At 43.0% G+C, this 25,094-nt stretch overlaps 1 protein-coding gene across 2 annotated transcripts in view; it reads right to left on the reverse strand.

Moving 5' to 3' along the window:
- The window catches only part of LOC122549721 (adenylate cyclase type 2-like), a 625,439-nt gene that overhangs the window by 385,866 nt on the left and 214,479 nt on the right, over positions 1-25,094 (reverse strand). For both annotated transcript variants that reach the window (XM_043689618.1, XM_043689619.1), the window contains one exon: positions 17,111-17,308. In XM_043689618.1, the coding sequence (XP_043545553.1) occupies positions 17,111-17,308 (198 nt within the window). The remainder of the gene's footprint in view (positions 1-17,110; positions 17,309-25,094) is intronic.

The following is a 25,094-nucleotide window of genomic DNA, read 5'->3' on the forward strand; positions in this document are numbered from 1 at the left end:
TTTTAGCGGATACGATTTACTCTATCATAATAAGACATATCAGAGATCTTTTTAGAGTTCAAGCTAGTTTTGTAAGAGTAGAACAAGCTGTCAAGTTGTCAGATTTACAGTGTTCCTAATGTTATTGTTCACGAGTTATTATTGGTACCAATCTCATGAGGGGTAATATTAGATCATTGCTTTGTTGAATAATAGAGTTATCAACCAGCGAAACCTCATCATCTTGACATTATTCACAAGTTAATTACATTTACCTATCAAATCATTTTCCCAAAAGACTACTTTATTCTGGCTCCAACAAGCACTAATTACAACGGGATTTTTTTTTTTTTTTTGCAAATTTTGTAATGCCATTCAAAACAGAAAACTTTCTTTGGGAGTTGTGGGATGAATAAATGATTCTGTCACAAATCCAAATTCTGTAAAACCACAAAAGATTTATCCAGGCTTGCAATGGAATATTAAACAAAGTAAGTAAGTATGTCCATTGGAGAAGGTGAAATTGATTTTCAGCAGCTAGAAATAGATGATATCAATCAGTGGTGCATTTTATTCCCTACTCAACTTTCAGGCTATTGACCTTACTAGTTAGATGCTGTGAGGGTGAAACTCATGTTCAGCATAAGTGCAAAATATAATTGTCATGAATCACAACCCATTTTACAAAATTATTTTCCTTGGCTATCAAAAGGTGAATGATCTGGCATATGATCTAATTTTGCCAATTTAATGCCTGCTCACTATTATCACAAACATTGAAAGTCACCCAAGTGTAATTTTTATGGTTATTTTGTTAAATCATGTTGGTACATATACATACTGATCTGAGCAAGTAAGGCAACGTACTTTGGTTTAAAACTACAGTTAATAAAACCGAGAACTGTGAAGGTTGGAAACCTGAAACAAATTAAAAGAAGAGAAATTGCTGGATAAACTCAACAGCATCTGTGGCAGCACCTGTGGAGAGAAAGCAGAGTCAACATTTCAGGTCCTGAGAAGATACTGCTGAATTACTTCAGCAATTTCTGTTTTTGTTAAAACCTGTAGTGATCTGATTTGTACAATTTATGAAAGGTCCAGGTTTCCTTCAAATTAGCTATGATATGGAGGTGCCAGGGTCACCAGACTTCACGTGATGAAGTACCAGCATTCCGAAAACTTGTGATTTCAAATAAACCTGCTGAATTATAACCTGGCATCGTGTGACTTGACTTCAAGAAAGAACAATTTTGCAATTAAAAGTAAATGGTGTAATTGGCTAGTTCATTGAATTACCAGTTTGCAATTAGTACCTTTTCATACCATTCTGCAGATTCATGATTGTTATTTTTCCCCTTCATGTTTACATTTGGGTTAACAGTGTTTATTGTTACTCAAATCCAATTTGTTAATGCAATATAAAAACTTCTCAGTTACTCAGAAGGTGTAAAGCTGTAGATAATCATGTGAAAATGCCCTAGAAATATCAAAACAAAGAGCAAAGTATTGAATGCAAACTGAAAGAGCAGTCTAACCGAAGGAGATTAATATGCTTTGAGTTCCAAATAAATCATATAGAAACATAAACTTTGTTTCTCTCTCCACAGCTCTGTCCGACTTGTTAAGGCCTGTAATATATAAAAGCAGAAGTAGACCACTCAGCCCATCAAGTCTGCTCTGCCATTCAACAAGACCATGGCTGATCTGATAATCCTTAACTCTGCTATCCTGTGTGCTTTCCCCTTACTCAAAGTTTGTGAGAAGATTTGTAGCTCGGGTGCTCGTTGCTGTGGTTCTGTTCGCCAAGCTGGAAGTTTTTGTTGCAAACGTTTCGTCCCCTGTCTAGGTGACATCCTCAGTGCTTGGGAGCCTCCTGTGAAGCGCTTCTGTGGTGTTTCCTCCGGCATTTATAGTGGCCTGTCCTTGCCGCTTCCGGTTGTCAGTTTCAACTGTCCGCTGTAGTGGCCGGTATATTGGGTCCAGGTCTATGTGTTTGTTGATGGAGTTTGTGGATGAGTGCCATGCTCCTAGGAATTCCCTGGCTGTTCTTTGTTGGCTTGCCCTATAATGGTAGTGTTGTCCCAGTCAAATCCATGTTGCTTGTCGTCTGCGTGTGTGGCTACTAGGGATAGCTGGTCGTGTCACACACGCAGACGACAAGCAACATGAATTTGACCGGGACAACACTACCATTATAGGGCAAGCGAAACAAAGAACAGCCAGGGAATTCCTAGAAGCATGGCACTCATCCACAAACTCCATCAACAAACACATAGACCTGGACCCAATATACCGGCCACTACAGCAGACAGCTGGCGAGGATATCCGTTTTTTGCGAATACCTTGTATAGGTGTTCCTCTTCCTCTTTTTGCAGTTCTGGTGTGCTGCAGTGTGTTGTGGCCCTTTTGAACAGTGTCTTGATGCAACTTCGTTTGTGTGTATTGGAGTGGTTGCTTTCATAGTTCAGGACTTGGTCTGTGTGTGTGGCTTTCCTGTGTACCTTAGTGGAAAATTCTCCGTTTGGTGTTCTCTGTACCCTCACGTCTAGGAATGGGAGTTGGTTGTCCTTTTCTTCCTCTCTCGTGAATTTCCCCTTACTCCTTGATTCACTTACTGATTCAAAATGTGTCTATCTCAACCATAAAAATACTTAATGACCCAGCCTCAATAGCCTTCTGGAGTAAAAAATTCCACAGACTTACAACCTCAGTTAAATTAGATTAGATTAGATTACATTATAGTGTGGAAACAGGCCCTTCGGCCCAACAAGTCCACACCGACCCGCCGAAGCGAAACCCACCCATACCCCTACATTTACCCCTTACCTAACACTACGGCAATTTAGCATGGCCAATTCACCTGACCCTGCACATCTTTGGACTTTGGGAGGAAACCGGAGCACCCGGAGGAAACCCACGCAGACACGGGGAGAACGTGCAAACTCCACACAGTCAGTCGCCTGAGGCGGGAATTGAACCCGGGTCTCAGGCGCTGTGAGGCAGCAGTGCTAACCACTGTGCCACCGTGCCGCCCACTAAGTTAAAGTTTTTCATTTGTCTTAAAATGTTAAACCTCTTATTCTGAAATCAATTCCGTTGGTCCTCAATTCTCCCGTGAGGGGAGACACCTTTCTGAATCTATCCGACCAAGTTCTAAGAATTTTGTTTGTTTCAATAAGGTAACTTCTCATTTTTTATGAACTCCAATGAGTACAAGCTCAACTGACTTCATAGAATCATAGAACCCTACAGTGTGGAAACAGGCCCTTCGGCACAACAAATCCACACCGACGCTCCGAAGAGTATCCTACCCAAACCCACTCCCCACTACTCTACATTTATCCCCCGATTAATACACCTAAACTACACATCCCTGAACACTATGGGCAATTTAACATAGTCAATTCACCTAACCTGCACATTTTTCGACTGTGGGAGGAAACCAGAGCACCCAGAGGAAACCCACGCAGACAGGGGGAGAATGTGCAAACTCCACACAGAGAGTTGCACATAACCTCTCCTCATAAGAAAATTCCTCCATACCTGGAATGAACCAAGTAAACCTTCTCTGGACTCACTCATTATCCTGACTTGGAACCATATTGCTCTCCTTCACTGTTGCTGAGTCAAAATTCTGGAATTCCCTCACGAACATTGTCGGTACTCCTGTACTCCAAGGGCTGTAGTCATTCAAGGCAACAACTCAACATTACCTTTTTAAGGAAATTAGGGTTGGACAATAAATGCTGAACCCACCAGCGATGTGCACATCCTCTGTTTCAATAAATAAAAAGGTAGACAAAAGAGGAGAAGTAGATAACTCAGCCTCTCAACCCAACTCTGCCATCTGTTTATGAAATATTCATTATCCCAACTCCACTGCCTTTTGAGGCAAAGAGTTCCAAGACTGTCCAACCCTCAGTTGTGACCTCTGTCCTGAAAGGGTGATCACAAATTTTTAAATTGTCCACTAGTTCCGGACTGACCCACAAGAAAAAAATACATCTTTTCCAAGACTATCTTGTGAATGCCAATTCATCCAATTTAATCTAATCACCTCTCACGCTTTCTCCAGTGAAAACAAACTGAAAGTGCCATAAGATAACCTGTTCCAGCAAACTTCCTCAAAAAGTGTATTGAGGCTGGTACATGTCAAAAACCAACATCCATGGACAGGGGTGGGGATACTCACCACTAATTGAGTGTACACCTTTTGAGGAAGTTGGGGACTACTGTCCAAGATGTAGGCCCAGAGAAGCAAGTGGTCAGCCATATTCGCCAGGTATCCACTCTGACGTTAATGTCAGATTACATTATAAATAGACATCTTAATATTCAGAGCTGAGAGTGAGGTGCTGGAAAAGCACAGCAGGTCAGGCAGCATCCGAGGAGCAGGATAATCAACATTTCGGGCATAAGTTCTTCATTAGGGAGTAAACGTTGATTCTCCTGCTCCTCGGATGCTGACTGAGCTGCTGTGCTTTTCCAGCACCACACTCTTGGCTCTGATCTCCAGCATCTGCAGTCCTCACTTTCTCCGATCTTAATATTCAGAACAGGGATTCAGATCTCACCATTCAAAACAGGGTGGGACAAGTCGGACATTTTTCTCAACATCACAAATATAATTTCTACCAAACTCACCCTATATTCTGAAATAACTCCACAGAGGCCAGCAACATGTAACCAAATCATCTTTTACTTACATGTGGAGAGTACTTGACCCCGATCCAGCTCCCTCAGAGCCAGCTCTGAGTGAACAGGATGTCTGACATTCATTATCGGTCAGCCAGAGTTCCTGGTTTGGACCAGATTAACAGCCTCAGTTAGGAAACTCATTCTATGGCGATCAACTAGCTGGCATTGTAACAATCACATCATCCCTCCCCATCTGATCCAGAGGACATAGCCCAGTTCTTAATTGGTAGCTCATCCTGAGGCAACTTAGCACAAGGGCAGGTTCCACCAACTCAGTCTCTGATACAGGCAGCATGTAATGCACAGTATCTGACATGTATCAGCCTCACTACAGCTTGAGGACGTTTGCTGAAACAAACAGTTTTTTTTTAATTGGCACTCAGTTTGTTTCCACTGGAGAAAGAGTGAGGGGTGATTTGATTAAAAATAGATTAGAAAGGCATATATATATACACACACACACACACACAATGTTTTTTATGCCCGGAGTATCTTGGAAGAATATGATTCGCTTCTTCAGGCAAAGGCGTTGAGGTGGTGACATCGGCTGTGTCCATCTCAAATTCTGAGGTATCTTCAATGCTTGATGCAGACAGGTTCCGGAACAGTCACAAAGGTTGGCGAGAAGCTGGACAGGTTTTGCTCCTGCACTGTTTGAGAGTTTACAGCATTCATACATTCCTCCTTTCCTGATGAAGGGCTTTTGCCCGAAACGTCGGTTTTCCTGCTCCTTGGCTGCTGCCTGACCTGCTGTGCTTTTCCAGCACCACTCTGATCTAAACTCTGGTTTCCAAGCATCTGCAGTTCTCACTTTTGCCTCGCATTCATACAGACCACATGCTTGCTCAGGACCGTCTCTCCTGCCCAAACTTTATACATCACTGGATCTGACGATCAACCTGACGAAGAGCTTATGCTTCAAATATCGACTCTTCTGCTCCTTGGGTGCTGCCTAACTGGCTGTGCTTTTCCAGCACTACACTTTTTAACTCTAATCTCCAGCATCTACAATCCTCACTTTCTCCTCACAGCAACCATGCTCCTTACCCATGGAGGGCCATCCCTTGGTTCCAAACCCAAACTTTGCCCACTGAAGTAAACTCTTGCTTGCTTGGTGAAGTCATATCTGGCACTAGCATTCTCGATGCCATTTCATAACCCCCACCCACCCACCATTATCAACTCTGCTGTAGCTATCCTTGTATTAAATGAGGAATGGTCCTACAATAATACAGGGACTAGGACAGTTTGGTATCTAAAGAAGCTTTAGGCTGTTTCTTTAAGCCTGCCTTCAAAGTTTGGACTGCTTTTTTTGCCAGACCATTATGCAGCTGTCGAGTTCAGTTTGACAAATGAACTCGAAACATGTCTAGCCATTTTGAGTGGGCATCCAATGACTAAGAACATTGAGGCCATCAAAGGACCTGCACAGTCGACATGTGACCTAGTCCAGAGTTTACTCGGCTATTCCCATGAATGTGGGGAGCTGCTGGCGGTAATTTATGTTCTTGTTGGCACTTTGGGAACTGGTCCACCAATGTGGCTATGGCTACATCCAATCTGGGTGAGCAGACATAGCTTGGCACCAACACCTCCATTTTGGAAGCCCCAGGATTACCCTGGTGAACTGCAGCCATGATCTGGCGATGACCTTTACTTGGGATAATCAGTCTTGCTGCCCATAATAATATGCTGTCCTCCAGCGGTCTGGTCTCTCCAGGTCCAAAAGATTGGAGTTTGGGTTGTGACACCACTTTTGTTTCCCCATCATCACCAGCTGTTTCAGTTGTGCCAGGACCAAATCCTTCTGTGCCCAAAGTCTGAGATTGTCAGCTGTGATTGGAAAAGAATTTAAAACCATTACAGACTCTTCCAGTTGCAGTACCACTGGTTGTGTATCTGGCAGCTGGAGGCAGCTCAATGCAACCACATTTGCTAGTTAGCCTCTGATTTGTACACATATGAACTTAGAATTCAAACCTACTGCTGAATTTGGCCTGAAGCTAAGGGCGGCACTGCCTTGGCCTCCAAGTATCTGCTCCCAGGAGGACCAGTTGCACTACAGAACACACCAGATGGCCTCCTTCTTTAGAGACCACAATTTCCCTTCCCACGTGGTTAAAGATGCCCTCCAACGCATCTCATCTACATCCCGCACCTCCGCCCTCAGACCCCACCCCTCCAACCGTAACAAGGACAGTACCCCTCTGGTGCTCACCTTCCACCCTAACAACCTTCACATAAACCACATAATCCGACGACATTTCCACCACCTCCAAACGGACCCCACCACTAGGGATATATTTCCCTCCCCACCCCTTTCCACTTTCTGCAAAGTTCCCTCCGTGACTACCTGGTCAGGTCCACATCCCCAACAACCCACCCTCCCTTCCTGGCACCCTCCCCTGCCACCACAGAAATTGCGAAACCTGCGCCCACACCTCCTCCCTCACCTCCATCCAATGCCCCAAAGGAGCATTCCACATCCATCAAAGTTTTACCTGCACATCCACCAATATCATTTATTGTATCCGTTGCTCCCGATGTGTTCTCCTCTACATTGGAGAGACTGGACGCCTCCTAGCAGAGCGCTTTAGGGAACATCTCTGGGACACCACACCGCTCCGTGGCCCAACATTTCAACTCCCCCTCCCACTCTGCTGAGGACATGCAGGTCCTGGGCCTCCTCCACTGCCGCTCCCTCACCACCCGACGCCTGGAGGAAGAACGCCTCATCTTCCGCCTCGGAACACTTCAACCCTAGGGCATCAATGTGGATTTCACCAGTTTCCTCATTTCCCCTTCCCCCACCTCATCCCAGCTCCAGCCTTCCAGCTCAGCACNNNNTCCTGCTCCTCGGATGCTGCCTGACCTGCTGTGCTTTTCCAGCACCACTCCAATCTAGACTCTAAGTACCCCAGCAGAGGTCTGTGGTCCATCATTATTACAAGTTTACACCCACAAAGGTGCTGGTGGAACTTTCTGACTCCAAAGATAACCACCAAAACTTTCTTCTGTATTTGGGCCTAATTATACTCTGCATTAGCCAAAGTCCTGGATGCATACACTATTGCGCATTCCTCTTCATTAGGCCACCTATCCCAATACTGTACAGGAAGGCAGCCAAATCAATACAAAGATCTTATTTGGGATTGGAGTATACCAACAGTCCAGAGGATGTTATCGGTTTCTTCACTTCCCTGAAGTCTATGACTTGGCTATACAATCAATTCAAGGCTGACCCTTTTGTAAGAGTTGATGTAAATGTATCAGGATGGAGGCAGCTTATGTATGAACTCTCCGTAATAATTCTCCAGTCCAAGGAAAGACCTAAGCTCTGGTACGGACATGGGAGCATGGGTTGCCTGAAACATATTGTTCCCTTCTAAGGCATATGCCCATCTGGGAAAAACATCTAAGAACTACATCCAAGTTCTCAAAGTGCTCTTTATCGTCTCTATTATTAGCACATCATGTATATAATTGCAACCTTGAGTAGACCTTGTAAAATGAAAAAGTGTACAGGTTGACAATTCCCCAAATAGCTGTCTCACATATTGGCACAAACCAGTATGGGTCTCAATTGTAGCATATTACTGGGAATCCTCATCTAACTGCAATTGCAAATACACATGGCTCATGGCCAGCTTTGTGAAGGACAGTTCTCCCCCCACCTGGCCAGCTTTGTGTATAAATCCTCTATGCGAGGATTTAGGTATTTATCAAGCAGTGAAAAGCTGTTTGCCATTTGTTTAAAACCCCACAAAGGCGAGCCGACCCATTGGACTTCACATTCAGTACGCCCGGTCCTACCCATTCCACAAACTGGACTGGTTTGATAATTCCTTCACTTTCCAGTCTTCTGATTTCTGCCGCTGCACTGGGCACGCCATGCAGAATCATGGAACTGCTTCCTGATCAACACGTGTGGTGGCCTTGGCTCCTTTGTTAGTCCCTAGACCTTCCTGAAAATTTCAGGATTTTAATTAGAACTTCACTCAGACAGCCATTATCTAAATGAGCCAATCTAGTTGAATCTTTCTTAAACAATTTTGCCCCATCTAGCTTGGGCCTCAGCCTTACACTCCAATCACTAGTAACTGAACCAGCTGCTTCTCATAAGAGACTGGATCAAACTTGTAGCCTTAATCTACAAAGTTTCCCCAGTACAGGTTTGCAGTCTAGTTGAGGTCTTGTGCAAACTTAAGTGAAGGCGCCCAGAGTGAATTTTGTTAAAGACGGGGTCTGTATCACTGAAACGGCCATGCTACTGGTGACCTTCATTAGAACCAGGTGACCATTTAACCAGATGTTTATTTTGACTGGTTCAGATTTGGATGTTGCTAAGCAATTTAACTGTTCCAAATAAGATGTAGGTGAACCTTCCAGGGTGTTCAATCACCTGGACACTGGCCTATGAGTTTTCTGACTCAGTTCAGGTCTAGTTGGGCTCTTTTACAGTCTTGAGTCTGCATACCAACAGCAACTACAATGCATAAAAGCAAATTACTGCAGATGCTGGAATCTACTCTCCTCCGCCTGGCTGAACTTGTACCCGAACAATCTCCATCCACCACCACTCTCCTCCGCCTGGCTGAACTTGTTCTCTCTCTCAACAACTTCTCCTTCAACTCATCCCATTTTCTCCAAATCAAAGGTGTAGCAATGGGTACCAACATGGGTCCCAGCTATGCCTGCCTTTTCATGGGGTATGTGGAACATTTCTTGTTCCTGGCCTACACGGGTCCCCTCCCACAACTGCTTTATCGGTACATCAATGACTATTTTGGTGCGGCTTCATGCTCTCGTCCTGACCTGGAAAAATTCATAAACTTCGCTTCCAGTTTCCATCCCTCCGTCACCTTTACCTGGTCCATCTCCGATACTTGCCTTACTTTCCTTGACCTTTTTGTCTCCATTTCCGGCAACAGTCTATCCACTAATATCCAGTACAAACCCACTGACTCCCACAGCTATCTGGACTACAGCTCTTCTCACCCTACGTCCTGTAAGGACTCAATCCCTTTCTCTCAGCTCCTTCGTCTCCGCCTCATTTGTTCCGATGAGGCCACTTTCCAAAGCGGTGCTCTTAATATGTGCTCCTTCTTCGCCAACCGTGCCTTCCCACCTATAGTTGTTGACAGGACTCTCGACAGCGTGCGGTCCATCTCCCACGCCACGACCCTCGCCCCCTCCCTCCCCTCCCAGAACAAGGATAGGGTCCCTCTTGTTCTCACCTTTCAACCCACCCAGCCTTCACATGCAAAGAATAATCCTCCGCCATTTTCGCCAACTCCAACACGCTGTCACCACTAAACACATCTTCCCTTCCCTCCCCCTGTCTGCATTCCGCAGAGTTCGTTCCCTCCAGGACAACCTAGTCCCCTCCTCCATCACACCTAACACCTCTCCCATCACACACGGCACCTTCCCATCACACCTAACACCTCTCCCATCACACATGGCACCTTCCCATGCAATCGCACAAGGTGCAACACCTTCCCCTTTACCTCTTCCATGCTCACCATCCAAGGCCCCAAACACTCATTTCAGATTAAGCAGCGTTTCACTTGTACCTCTTTCAATTTGGCTTATTGCATTCCTTGCTCCCGATGTGGTCTCCTCTATATCAGAGAGACAAAACACTGACCGGGTGATCGCTTTGCTGAGCACCTTCGGTCTGTACGCAATCAGGTCCCGGACCTTCCTGTGGCTTGCCACTTCACCACCCAATCCTGCTCCCATGCCCACATGTCTCCTCTTCCCCCTTTGCTACCCTTCTCCTCTGTTTTCCATTTTGCCTCTGTTTCACCCATCCCCCCCATCCCCCACATATTTTGTCACATAGCACTGGCTTCAGCCTTGCTTATTCACAACTCCTAATCTTGGGCGGCACGGTGGCACAGTGGTTAGCGCTGCTGTCTCACAGCACCAGTGACCCGGGTTCAATTCCCACCTCAGGTGACTGACTGTGTGGAGTTTGCACATTCTCCCTGTGTCTGCGTGGGTTTCCTCCGGGTGCTCTGGTTTCCTCCCACAGTCCAAAGATGTGCAGGTCAGGTGAATTGGCCATGCTAAATTGCCCGTAGTGTTAGGTTAGGGGTATGGTGGGTTGTGCTTCAGCGGGTCAGTGTGGACTTGTTGGGCCAAAGGGCCTGTTTCCACACTGTAAAGTAATCTAATCTTATCTCCCTATGCACTGTCATTATCACCTCTTTATTGCTACCTTTGCTTCTGGAGCCATGACTCACCTTCTCTCAGCCTCGTATAAATACCTCCCTATTTCTCCCCTTTTTTAGCTTTGACAAAGGGTCAGTTAGACTCGAAACATCAGCTCTTTTCTCTCCTTACAGATGCTGCCAGACCTGCTGAGATTTTCCAGCATTTTCTCTTTTGGTTTCAGCAACTACAATGCCATGCTGGCCTGGATCCTGTAGAAAATTAACCAGTTGGCCAAGTTTGGCCAGTTGTAGTGCTTGTTTGAACTCCAGTTGGGCTTCAGCTAGTTAGTGCTTTTGCATGGTTACATCATTAATTCCACACACTGAACAGTCTCTAAGCATCTCGTTAAGGGTAAAACCAAAGTCACATGCCTCTGCCAGCCATCTTGACCTTGTCAAAAATCCCAATATGGATTCCTGAGGTACTCGAATTGCTGAGTAAAACTGATTGCTTCTCAGAATTACAGGAAGCTTGGGGTCATAATATTCCTTAACTTTCAAGTTAAGAACATAGAACAGTGCAGCACAGACCCGTTGGCCTGCAATATAGTACAAGCCATTTATCCTACTCTAAGATCAGACTAACCCAATACCCTCCAATGTACAATCTTCCATCTGTCTATGGAAGAGTAACTTAAATGTCCCTAATGTACCTGACTCTACTACCACTGCTGGCAGTGCATTCCATGCACCCACCAATCTGAGTAAAGAACCTATCTGTGACATCTCCCCTAAATCTTCCTCATGATAGACAATTCTACCATGGGAAAAAGTCGCTGTCTATCCACTCAATCTATGCCTCGCAATATCTTGTGCACCTCTATCTAATCACCGCTCATCCTACTTCACTTGAATGAGGAAAGCCCTACCTTCCTCAAGAGTCTTCATAAGACATCCCCTCCAGTCCAGGCAAATCTCCTCTGCACTCTCTCTAAAGGTTCCACATCATTCCTATAATGAAGTGATCAAAAACTGAACACAATATTCCAAGTATGGTCTAACAGGACTTTATAGAGCTACAGCATAACCTCTCGGCTCTTAAACTCAATCCCCCAGCTAATGAAAGGCAAGACACCATATGCCTTAACTATCCTTTCAACCTGGGTGGCAACTTTGAGGGACCTATGGATATGGACCTCAAGGTTCCTCTGTTCCTCCATACTGCCAAAAAACCTTTAACCCTATATCCTGCATTCAAATTCGACATTCCAAAGTAAATGAATTCACACTTGTCCGGGCTGAACTCCATCTGATGCCTGTCAGCCCAGTTCTGCATCTTGTCAATGTCCCATTGCATGCTATAACAGTCCTCCATTCTATCCACAACTCCACCAATCTTCGTGTCATCAGCAAACTTACTAACACACACTTCCACTTCTTCATCCAAATCATTTCTAAAAATCACAGAGCAGAAGTCCCAGAACCCGTCCCTGCAGAACACCATTGGTCACTGAGCTCCAGGCTGAATACTTTGCATCCATCATCACCCTGCCTTTTATGGACCAGCCAATTCTGTATCCAGACCGCCAGGATTCCCTGTATCCCATCCCTCCTTACTTTCCAAATGAGCCTACCATGGGGAACATTATTAAGCACCTTGCTAAAATCCATGTGTACCACATACACTGCTCTACCTTCAACGTGTTTTGTCACATCCTCAAAGAACTCAATAAGATTTGCCCCTCTCAAAGCTTTGCTGACAATCTCTAATCAAACTGTGGTTTTCCAAGTAATCATAAATCTTTTCTCTCATAATCCTCTCTAATATTTTGCTCACTACAAATGTAAGACTGACTAGTCTGTAATTCCCAGGATTATCCCTATTCCCTTTCTTGGGAAAGGGATAACATTTGCTAGCCTCCAATTGTCTGGTATTACTCCAGTGGACAGTGAGGATGCAAAGATCACCAAAGGTGCAGCAATCTCTTCCCTCACTTCCTGTATTAACCTAGGGCATATCCCATCCTGCCCAGGGGATTTATCTATCCTTATGTTTTTCAAAATGTTCTGCACATCCTCCTCCCTAACATAAACCTGTTCTAGCATATTAGTCTGTTTCACGCTGTGTTCAGAAATGTCAAGATCCCTCTCACTAGTGAATACAGAAGCAAAGTATTCATTAAGGACCTCCCCTACTCCAGGTGCAAGTTCTCTCCAATATCCCTGACCGGCCCTACCCTCACTCTGGCTATCCTCTTGTTTCTCACACAGAAGTGCAGAATGCTTTAGGGTTTTCCTTAATCCTCCCCACTAAACTTTTCTTATGTCCCCTTCTAGCGCTCCCAAATCCATTCTTCCATTCCTTCCTGCCTACCTTGTAACCCTCTAAAGCCCTGTCTGATCCTTGCCATCTCAATCTTAAGTAAGCTTCCTTCTTCCTTTGGACTAGATGTTCCACATCCCTTGTCACCCAAGATTCTTTCAACCCACCATCCCTTCATTGCATCAGTGGGACAAACTTGTGCAGCATTCTCAGCAGGTGGTTCCTAAAAACCTCCACATTTCTGTTGTGCATTTGCCTGAGAACTTCTGTTCCCAAATTAGGCACTCCAGTTCCTGTGTAATACCATTGTAACTCCCCCTCCCCCAATTAAATACTTTCCCATACCATCTGATTCTATCCCTCTCCAGACTATAGTAAAGGTCATGGTGTTGTAATCACTATCACCAAAATGCTCTCCAACTGAGAGAGAGATCTGACACCTGGCATGATTTGTTGCTAAGCATCAAATCCAATATGGCCCTCCCTCTAGTCAGTCTATCTACATATTGTGTCAGGAACCCTTCCTGGACACACCTGGCAAAAGACTGCTCCAAATTATTTGAACTAAGTCAGTTATAATCAGTATTAGGGAAGTTAAAGTCACCCAACGCTGTTACTTTTGCACATTTCCAAAATCTGCCTCCAACTCTGCTCCTCCATGTCTCTGTTGCTATTGGGGGGTGCATGTAGAAAATGCCCAATAAAGTGACTGCTCCTTTCCTGTTTCTTAATATCTGGTGCCTCAGCGCAAGTTAGGTTCCTATTTTTTCTGAAAAATATTGCAGGTTCACAAGCTGACAGGAGGAGAAGTACTCACTGCTTTTCATTTACCCATTGGAAAAAAATAATGCATTCTTTCCACATACTGGGTCTGGTCTTCGAAGGCAGAATCAAACAAGCTTCCCAAATAACAGCATGATGCCCGACATGCTTACCCAACTCAAAATCGACTGTCGGAAGCAAATTTCTTCAGGAGTGTGCTTTCCTCTCATAACCACTGAAATAATTCAACAGAGCCCAGTATCCTATCACCAAGTCATCCTTTATTTACATGTGGAGAGTCCTTGACATTGATCTAACTCCTTGAGAGCCAGCTCTCAGAATGAACAGGATGTCTGACCCTCCTGTTCTAATCTGTCAGCCAGGGCTCCTTGATTAGACCTGGTTAACAGCTCCAATTAGGGAATTAATATTCTATGAGGTCCACCTGGCTGACCTTGTGACAATCACTACAATTCCCAACGCACTCACCAATGCCTTGTCATTCAGGCACTGGAAAGGTTCTGCCCAGTGTCTTCAAACTGCTGAAAATAAAACCAACATTTCTCACCCTTAATAAATGCCACTTTCACAGAACTTAAAATCAAAAACCTATTGCTTTTAGAACATAGAACATAGAACAATACAGCACAGAACAGGCCCTTCGGCCCACGATGTTGTGCCGAACATTTGTCCTAGCTTAAGCACCCATCCATGTACCTATCCAATTGCCGCTTAAAGGTCACCAAAGATTCTGACTCTACCACTCCCACAGGCAGCGCATTCCATGCCCCCATCACTCTCTGGGTAAAGAACCTACCCCTGACATCTCCCCTATACCTTCCACCCTTCACCTTAAATTTATGTCCCCTTGTAACACTCTGTTGTACCCGGGGAAAAAGTTTCTGACTGTCTACTCTATCTATTCCTCTGATCATCTTATAAACCTCTATCAAGTCACCCCTCATCCTTTGCCGTTCCAATGAGAAAAGGCCTAGCACTCTCAACCTATCCTCGTACGATCTATTCTCCATTCCAGGCAAAATCCTGGTAAATCTTCTCTGCACCCTCTCCAAAGCTTCCACATCTTTCCTAAAGTGAGGTGACCAGAACTGCACACAGTACTCCAAATGTGGCCTAATCTAACCTAACTTTATCAAGTTCCCAAATAATAAAGTTAAAAATCACATGACAACTGATTATAGTCCAAAAGGTTTATTTCAAAGCACCAGCTTTCGGCACCTCTACATCCCAAATAATAACAATAAGTTATAAATGTTCATCATACATGGAAGGGCAATGGAGAGTGAATGTAGCATGCAGGACTCTGTGGGTATGAGTTGGTATGAAATGCCCATGGATGGTTTTGAGAGGACAGAGGGTTGGGTACAGGACAGAGATGACATGAATTGTCCATGGTGGGCATTTAATTAAGGTATTTTAGAATGCAAATGGAATTGTGTCCTTCATTACGAAAGGGATTGAGTTTAAAAGAAAGGAGGTTATGCTGTAGCTGTATAGGGTGCTGGTGAGACCAGACTTGGAGTATTGTGGGCAGTTTTGGTTTCCGTACTTGAGAAAGGATGTGCTGGCACTGGAGGGGGTGCAGAGAAGGTTCACTAGGTTGATTCCAGATTTGAGGGGGTTGGCTTATGAGGAGAGACTGAGTAGACTGGGATTATATTCATAGGAATTTAGAAGAATGAGGGGGGATCTTATAGATACATTTAAAATTATGAAGGGAATAGATTAGAAAGAAGTAGAGAGGATGTTTTCACTGTTGGGTGAAACTAGGACAAGAGGCTATAGCCTCAAAATTAGGGGGAGCAGATCTAGGGCCAAATTAAGAAGGAACGTCTTCACCCAGACAGTTGTGAATCTGTGGAATTCCATGCCCAGTGAAGTAGGTGAAGCTTCCTCATTGAATGTTTTTAAAGCTAGGATAAATAATTTTTTGAACAATAAAGGAATTAAGGGTGATGGTGAACAGGCAGGTAAGTGGAGCTGAGGCCATGAAAAGATCAGCTATGATCTTATTGAATGACAGAGCGGGCTTTCTGGGCTACTCCTGCTCCTGTTTCTTATGTTTGGAGAGGAATGGGAACTTGGGTTTGAGGATGAGGGGCTGTAATGGATATAGCTAGAGGACCAAACAAGGAACTAAGTTGGTGAGTGTAAGAGTCATCTCAGCAGAACATCTTTGCACTTTCCCATCCCCTGTAGCCCATTAATTTCAGGGATCGGTTGGCCTGGCTCTATCCTAATTCAAATGTGTGATACTGGAAATGCACAGCAGGTTAGGCAGCATCAGAGGAGCAGGAGAGTCGACATTTTGGGCTTAAGCCCTTCATCAGGAATAAAGAAACTCTATCCTACTCCTGACTCCCCCAAGCAAACACTGGGTTTAACGGGGTCCTTAAAGCTCAAGACAAGAGTTGGGGTCTGCTGAGTCAGAAAATTTCTCGACTTAGAACATCCATCTCTAATAACTTAAATCCATCCCAAAGTATTGACTGGTAAAGAATTTCAGATGTACTATTTTAAAATGTAACTTTTTCCTTGGCTGTTACAGCATAATGCAAATTTTTTCAAGTAGAAAACTCTCACATCAATGTTAACATTATAACTAATACTGATGTTAAAAGTTAATTTATATTGAACATAAAACATGAGGCTTTATATAATAGTGAGGCATTCTGTAGCACTAAGCATTGTATCATGCAGTGACGATAAGTATAAGTTTAAATTCCTATTTAGTGACAAGTCATTGCAGGCTTTACATGCCTGTTCTCTTGGGCAGTTTGAAGAGCTGCTTTTACAGATTATTAAGTATAGGTTACTATCTCAGTTTCAAGAGTTCCAAGACATGGTTAAAAATACAAATAGGAATAGCCACTAATTATGAAAACATAGGTAAGAAATGATAACTGAAATCTAGCAACCTCACAATACAACTATTTGTACTCAAATTACACAGCATTTCTTGTTTTCTTTTCAGAATTGTTATCTGTCTTATCAAGGATGAGCAGGTGCAATATAATAAAAGAATCAGTTAAATTTGTTCTGTTATTGCTTTCTCAAATCTAACTTTAGTTGACAATATATTTCAAAAACAAAATCTGAAGGATATTACATCTCAGCATGGTTCATTAACTGACATTTGCATCTTATTCCTCTGTAGAGTTCTTACCTGGTCCCAAGGAGAAATTATTCCACCAAAGCACATGAACAGGTAACCCATAGCAACCAGACATGCCCAAACGACTAGGGAGAACACATGCAATAGTTTTCTGAAAACAGACTCCACACAGACCAGAATAAAAATTGTGAGGAATATAGCCAAGGCTGTCGTAACAGTTATTAGGAAAGCCACATGGTCTTCAATGTCCTGGGGAAGAGAGAAATGAAAAGCTGCCTCAGTATATCACCATGGTATATTTATTCATGTAATAAGCTCAGTTATGCATCAAAAAAGAAAACAGTTTTTTTTTGTTTTTAGTTTCAGAAGTTTCCAATATCTGAACTGTCATTCAAATAGTAGGCTACATTTACACAATATAATTAAATCCGTACCTTCAATCAGTTCTGTTTATTTTAGGAATGCATTGTAAATCTGTGTGTGACAATATATAACATTTGATTCAAATGAACGTTTAGTCATCTAAAACTCTTCCATCTCCACAGATACTAAACTGTTAAGAGTTTCCAGCATTTTCTGTATTGGTTGTTGTCATATTTATTGCAGTTGGGAAATAGATATTACTGACTTGCACCAAGTGCAATTAAAATTTATATTTATAATGCTGCAATCCAGAATATCTAATTAAATGGCTATAATTAGTATTATGTCCACTGGAGGTGGTTAATTATTTATGAAATAACTCTAAGCACTGAATTACCCATAAATTACTTCACCAATGAATGTTTTCAAATTGCACATAAACATGGAATATTGGGCTCACTGAGGTTTCAGCCTCCTTTCAATTTCCTGTCAAGATTATAAACCTTCAAAACAAGTTGTGGCTCATTAATTATAGCCTTTATAGGATGCTGCTTCCTACTCCTATCATATGATGTATCATGTGTTCTTTTAATTGACAAAACAAAGACCAGAAGGTAATAAAACACATTCTGCTTTGCGAAACAGAGACTAGAGTTGAAGCTTATTGTCTTGTACTTGTCAAAACAATAATGCAAGAATTATACATGAAAAGAAAACACAACATTTTATACAGAATGAGAAGAGTGTTCTGACTGGTTGTGCCATTATTGGCACAGAGATGCAGCAAAACAGTTAACTGTCAATCTTAATTATCAGACCAGGTAGGTAGCTTCTGATTGGTCAGGGTGTAGCCATGGAACACAGCAGAGTTTGACTATCTCCAAAACCCTTACTTTTGTAAAAGGTGCAATCTATATACAAACTCCTTTTCCCTACATGGGAACCCTGATTGGGTTGACAAACAATCAGGGAGCAAATTACAGGAATTTGACCCAGTGACCGTGAAGGAATAGTGATATCCAAGTTAGCATGGTAAGGGATTGGGAGGGGAAATTGCAGGTGGTGGTGCCCTTGTCCTTCTAAATGAAAGTGTTTGTGAGTTTGGAAACTGCTGTCCAAGGATCTCCGATGAACTTCTGTAGTGCATGTTGTAGATAGTACACACTGCTGCTAATCAGTGGTGGAGGTGGAGGTGGAGGAGGAGGATGTTTGTGCATGTGGTGTCAATCAAGTGGGCTACTTTGTCTTGGATGGTGTGAAGCTTCTTGAGTGTTGTTGGAGATGCACCCACCTATTTCATCACACGCCTGACTTGTATCTTGTAGATAATGGACAGGCTTTGTGGAGTCAAGAGGTGAGTTACTCACCACAGGTATTCCTAGCTTGTGATCTACCCTTGAAACCACTGTAGTTACTTGGTGAGACAACTTGAGTTTCTGGTCAATGGTAATCCCCAGGATGTTGATACTGGAGGATTCAGTGATGGCAAAACATCCAATTCCCAACATCTGAGTAAGTAACACTTGTCTACCCGCTGCAATGGCCACATTAAGCAGGCTTCAAACATCAATACTAACTGGTGGCAGCAGTGCCTTCTGCTCTTGCGTCTTACAGGGAGACCCATCCTCCCAAGGACTAGCCATCTCCTGGATAGGACAGGTCCTTGACATCCCCAGTTAATAATGTTAGATCGGCCATCATTGACACTGTCTTGGACATTCCAGCAATATGGATGAGGATATCTCCAGTGGGCTCTGTAAGGATACACAGTGTTCAACACCGACAGGTCAGCAGATGTGAGGGAGAAACACGCCAGGTCACTGGCAATCAGATGACTGCTGGAAACCAGGCATCTGCTGAGCCCACGACAGGAGGTGACCCTGTGGTCAGGTGCCAAATTTCATCCCAGATGCAGAGGGAGGAGAGGCAGATGTCCAGGTAGCTCTGGCCCTCAAAGCTGAGAAGCTGAAGCAATGCAGTCAGTCTATTAATACTGCTTGTTATCCTAACCGTACAGTGGAGCAGCCAGCCTGTAACCATCTATCTGCCTCCATGGGCAACTTGGGGGGGGGGGGATGGTGAGCTTTGAGCCTAGTCCAGGTGCCCCATTCGCATAGGTGACAGATGAGGAATCCAGCCACAGGAGGAGTCACCCACAGGTCCTCCACACTCAGGAAACTATGGAGATGGCTGGGACCTCCAACTCCACCCTGCCTGCCCCCTCCAATCATTGGAAGTTCCAACCAAGGAGGGTCAACTGGATCTGGCAAGAAGCCCATCCGGACACTAATATCTCTGGTGCCAGTCAACCAAATCTCAAAGGCCAAAGTGTTTCATTATGGAGCAGGCCCCCCTCTATCTCACCTGTGGAGCTTTGGAGCTCATTGCATTGCAGAATGTTGGTGGGGCGGGGGGTGGCGGTGTGCGAGGAAGGAAAGAGTCTTCTAATGAGATGTATGCAATGGCTAGAAAATTCATGTAAATAGTTTGTTCAGCATACAATGTGATGTACATAGTTTGTTAAGTCAACATTGTCATGTTGAAAGTTTGGTTTTCCAACTTCTATTAAGCCAATAATTATTATGTTTCATGAACTCATGTGTTTCATCATTTCTACGATTGTCCTGCATCTGTTTTGCCTTTAGATGCTTGTAGCACATTGAACTTTTTGGCCAGTGACCAGGCACATTGACTGAGGGTGAATGACAAGCATCAAATACAGGCATCAGGCAAATGTGCAGTGACAGAGCAAAGGTGCAGGCCTGGTAGGCAACCTGGGCCATGTCATTTAAGAAGTTCCTTTCACTATGCAGTTCCTGTACCTCTTGCACATGGACACTGCTTGTTACTGGTGTGCTCTGCCAAACCCATCTGCCCTTGCAGGCTGCAGTGACAATGCCATTGGAGGCTTGCAATGGCTCCTTGAAACTGAATTGCCAAGGTCCATGGGGAAGAGTATGTGCAGCTGATGCTAGTGGACCATGTCCTATTTTGCAGTTTGGCAGTGGGAAAGATTGAAGTTTTTTAAGCATGTGACAGACTAAATCTGCCAAAATTCTACTCTGATTTCCATGTTGAGTTTTCCTGTTAGTTAGTTTGTATTGCAAATTTGTAAGATCACATCCTGTGGCAAGTTGGTTTGTTAACAGGGTGTTTAACAAGGAATGTTAAAGGGCAGTTAGGAGTCAACCACATTTCTGTGGGTCTGGGGTAGACTAGATCAGAAATTATTGCCAGTTTCCTTCCTTAAAGGACATTAGTGAACCAGATGGGTTTTTCTGATTATATTAAGATCCTTAATTCCAAATTTGTTATGTTAAACAAGAAAATCTTCTTATAAAGACTCTCTCGTGGTCCATCCTAGATGTTTGGACTTAGTATAGAAAGAAGGATCAGTGGCAACAAACTATACCAGCCACAAGTAACCACTGGTTAATAACCATAAGTTATGGTAATAGTAGATGACCTAGGATTCAAAATTGACAAAAAGAGCCCTATTATTTAAAAAAGGAGGAAGTTGGTAAATGGTAATGTGCAGACCAGTTAGAATAACATCACTTGTAGGCAAAATGATTGAAGCTATTATTAGGCACTTAAACATCATAATATAATTAAGCAGAGACAACATGGATTTATGAAATGGGAAATGCCTTTGACTAAACAGTCAGAGTTTAAGAATGTAACTACTAAGATGGATAAGAGGGAACTAGTGGATGTAGTATGTCTGGATTTGCATATAACGTTTGATAAGGTGCCATCCAAGACTATTTTGCAGTCGGCAAGCTGAAACTATCATGATACCTCAAGTATCAGTACTTGGGCATTAGGAATTTACAATTTATATTTATGGCTTTGTGTTATATTGTTGGTAAAGAGCTAGAAATTAATTGTCATGTGAGTGTACATCTAGGGTGCTCGATGTCAGGCACCAAGGAACAATATTTCAGTCTACCAGTCACAATGCAGCATGAAATAAATACACACAATGAAGATCCAGCAATTTGAAATTAAATGAGAAGACTATAGAACATATCCAAATTACTAACAATAAAAGATGTACCTGAGAAAGTAAGTATGAGGAGGGTGCAAAGAGGCTGCAGTACAATGTAGATAGATCTGGGCAATTGATTTTGGAATGGAAAATAGATATGTCACTAAACAAAGAGAATATGAGGAAGCCTTTTGTTTAATGATAGGTAGCCAATTTTTAAGACAGAAGATGCAAAGTTTAAATACCACACTAGATAATACTGTACTGGAATTCCAGATTTGAATTCTAGGTTTACATCCAGGAAGTAAAACACATTCAGTGGCTGTGCCTATTCCAATATATGGGTTGTGACAGCCCATCATTGTAAAATTAACAACCATATTGGACGGTATAGAGATAGTTATGGGCATATCTGGAGCATTTGCATCACAGCTGCCTTTGTGGATTCTATGCCAGCATTTTAAATACATTAAGGCAGTGTATCTCAAACTCTTTCCCACCATGACTCCACGTTGAGGATTTAAAATAGTTGCCAACCCTCAGGGAGATGTCAAAGAGCTGAGTGGCAGGATTGGAGGAAGTGGGAGAGATCCATGAGGGTGTGGGTGGCGGGGAAGATCTGTGCGTAAGGGGTTTAAGATGCTTGAGAGCTGGGGGTGTGGGTTATTATGACAGCAGGCATTTATTAGGGCAGGGGGCAGAGCTGTTATGACTCGGTTGAAGACTCACAGAGACTGATGCTACCTTGGGTGCACACAACACCAACATTTCAGTATGCTGACACTCTATTGGACTGCTTCATTAAGAACATTATGCTGCAACACCAGTAAACAGTTAGATTCCTACAGTTTGAAATCAGACTACTGAATACATTTTAACAATTAATTTTCTAAAGCTCAAGTTAAAGATTGCCTTCTGCATCTCTCTGATGTATTTATTTGAGAAAAGATGTTCTCTGCACATTGTGTTATGAAATGAGTTTGAGAGTTTCTTACATATAGCACAAAAATAAATTGGATTTATCTTAATCCTTGGATTGTCCTTAAATTCTTATTGAGTTTATTGATCTCATTCTCCTTTAAATATATATTTCTGTTTCTTTGTCAGGTTTTATTTCATACTGTCCCTTTCACTTATTCTCAAACTAATTTGACATTTTGTTTTCATGTTCCTTCAATTTTCAGTATACCTATTTGCTTTTATTTCTTACATTTTTTAAATTTTATTTTTCTATCTTCATATTAAATAGTATTGCAAACTACTCGCACTGACTTTAAATACCATTTAGATTGCATACATGACTCTATATACAGAGGGGTGCGATAAATATTGGAATAAGCCAGAGTATAGTCAACGTAATCTGACTATGTATAACATACACAGAGAATACTGGATAAATTCAACACATCTGGCAGCATCTGTGAAGAGATATACAGAATTAACATTGAATCCAGTATGAGTCCTCTTCAGAATTAAAAGGTGGTGAAAATTGTTTAAATACACTTTTGACAAAGGAAGAGGCCCAGTACAAAAGACAAAGGTTTGTTAATGATAGAGAATGAGAAGGAGAGATGTAAAATGAGTGTAAATTAAGGTATGAAATGGAAAAGGGTAACTGGGCTCAATATATTAACTCTATTATCTGTCTACATAGGCTGCTGGACCTGTTGAGTTTCTCCAGTAATTTTTGTTTTTGTTTCAATTTTCCAGCATCTGCAGTTCTTTATTTTACTTTTGTGATAGGGTCCTCCCTATGAAAATGAGGCACAAATAAGACAAAGCTGTTGGAGGAAGGGGCAAGAGAAGGGGGAGACGATGTGAGAAAAAAACTTTAGTTAATATCCATTTTTACATCTATCTTTCTTGTCCTCCTTAATTAAGTTTCCAAAGTTATTGAAATCAATACTGAAATTTTGAGGCTTTAAAACGCCTAAGTGAAAAATGAAATATTGTTCCTTGAGCTTGCATTGTCCCGTGTTCGAACATTGCAGCAGGCCCATGACAGAAATGTTAGCGTATGAGCAAGGTTGCTTACTGAAATGGTAAGCAACTGGGAAGTCAGGGTCATTCCAACAGTCAGATTAGAGGTGTTCTGCAAAGCAGTCACCCAGTATGTGTTTAGAGTCATAGAGTAGTACAGCACAGAAACAGACCCTTCGGTCCAATTTGTGCATGCTGGCCATAGAATCCCTATAGTGTGGAAATAGACCATTCAGCCAAATGGGTCCATACTGACCCTCCGAAGAAGCCCATCACCCTATCCCATCCCTGTAATCCTGCATTTTCCATGGCTAACACACCTAACCTAGGCATCCCTGAACACTGTGGCAATTTAGCATGGACAATACACCTAGCTTGCACATCTTTGGACTGTGGGAGGAAATCGAAGCATCCAGCAGAGACCCACACAGACATGGGGAGAACGTGTAAACTCCACACAGGCAGTGACCCAAGGATGGAATCGAACCTGAGTTCCTTGCACTGTGAGGCAGCTATGTTAACTACTGAGCCACTGTGCCACCCACCAAGTATCCCAAAATGAATTAATCCCATTTGTCTGTCTTTGGCCCACGTCCCTCTAAACCATTCCTATTCATGCAATTGTCCATATGTCTTTTAAATGTTGTAATTGTACCTGCCTCTGGCAGCTTATTTCATAGTGCAGCACTGTGGCTCAGCGGTTAGCACTGCTGCCTTACAGCGGCAGGGACTCAGGTTAGATACCTGCCTCAGACAACTGTCTGTGTGGAGTTTGCAAATTTTCTCCGTGTCGGCATGGGTTTCCTCTGGGTACTATAATCCCAAGATGTGCAGGCTAGGTGAATTGGCCATAGTGTTAGGTGCACTAGTCAGGTGTAAATAAAGGGTAAGGGAATGGGATTGGGTGGGTTACTCTTTAGAGGGTTGGCGTGGACTTGTTGGGCCAAGTGACCTGATTCCACACTGTAAGATATCTAATACATGCACCACCCTCTATGTGAAAAAATCTGCCTCTCAGGTCGCTTTTAAATCTTTCCCTTCTCACCTTAAACCTATTCCCTCTAGTTTTGGACCCCGTACGCTTAGAAAAAGACCTTTGCTATTCAGCCTATCTATGCTCCTCATGATCTCAGAAACCTCAACAATATAAAGGAGATTGCATTGTGAGCAACGAATAGATTGATTTAAAACAAAAAGTGAAATGCTGCTTCATCTAGAAGGTATGTTGGGGGCCTTGGACAGTGAAGATGGAAGAGATGAATGGGTAAGTTACACCTTCTCCAATGCATGGAATGGTGACTTGGAGGAGTAATGGAGGGTTGGACCAGCATGTCACAAAGGGAACAGTCCCTGACAGTGGAAAGGAAGGGAAGATATGTTTGATTGTGGAATCCTGCTGGAGGTAGCAGAAATGGTGAAAGATGGTCCCTTGCATACAACATAGCCACATGACCCATATTGTTTACCAACAAAAGAAGTCAAGATACTCTTGTGCATAACGTAGTAACTTTATAGCACACATTGAATTAATGGAAACTGTGCATGCTATGACTTTTAGAACTGGTTCAGTATACTACCGCTCCAGCATACCAGCACTTGGGGTTCAGTGTCACTGATTGGGAGCAATCTACTTTGCATTGAAAAGCTTAGCTGAGAGATTTTCATACTACATTCATGCCACAATGAACACAAATGAAATGT

The sequence above is a fragment of the Chiloscyllium plagiosum genome, chromosome 5 (genome assembly GCF_004010195.1).
Source record: "Chiloscyllium plagiosum isolate BGI_BamShark_2017 chromosome 5, ASM401019v2, whole genome shotgun sequence".
In the NCBI taxonomy this organism is placed as follows: domain Eukaryota; kingdom Metazoa; phylum Chordata; class Chondrichthyes; order Orectolobiformes; family Hemiscylliidae; genus Chiloscyllium; species Chiloscyllium plagiosum.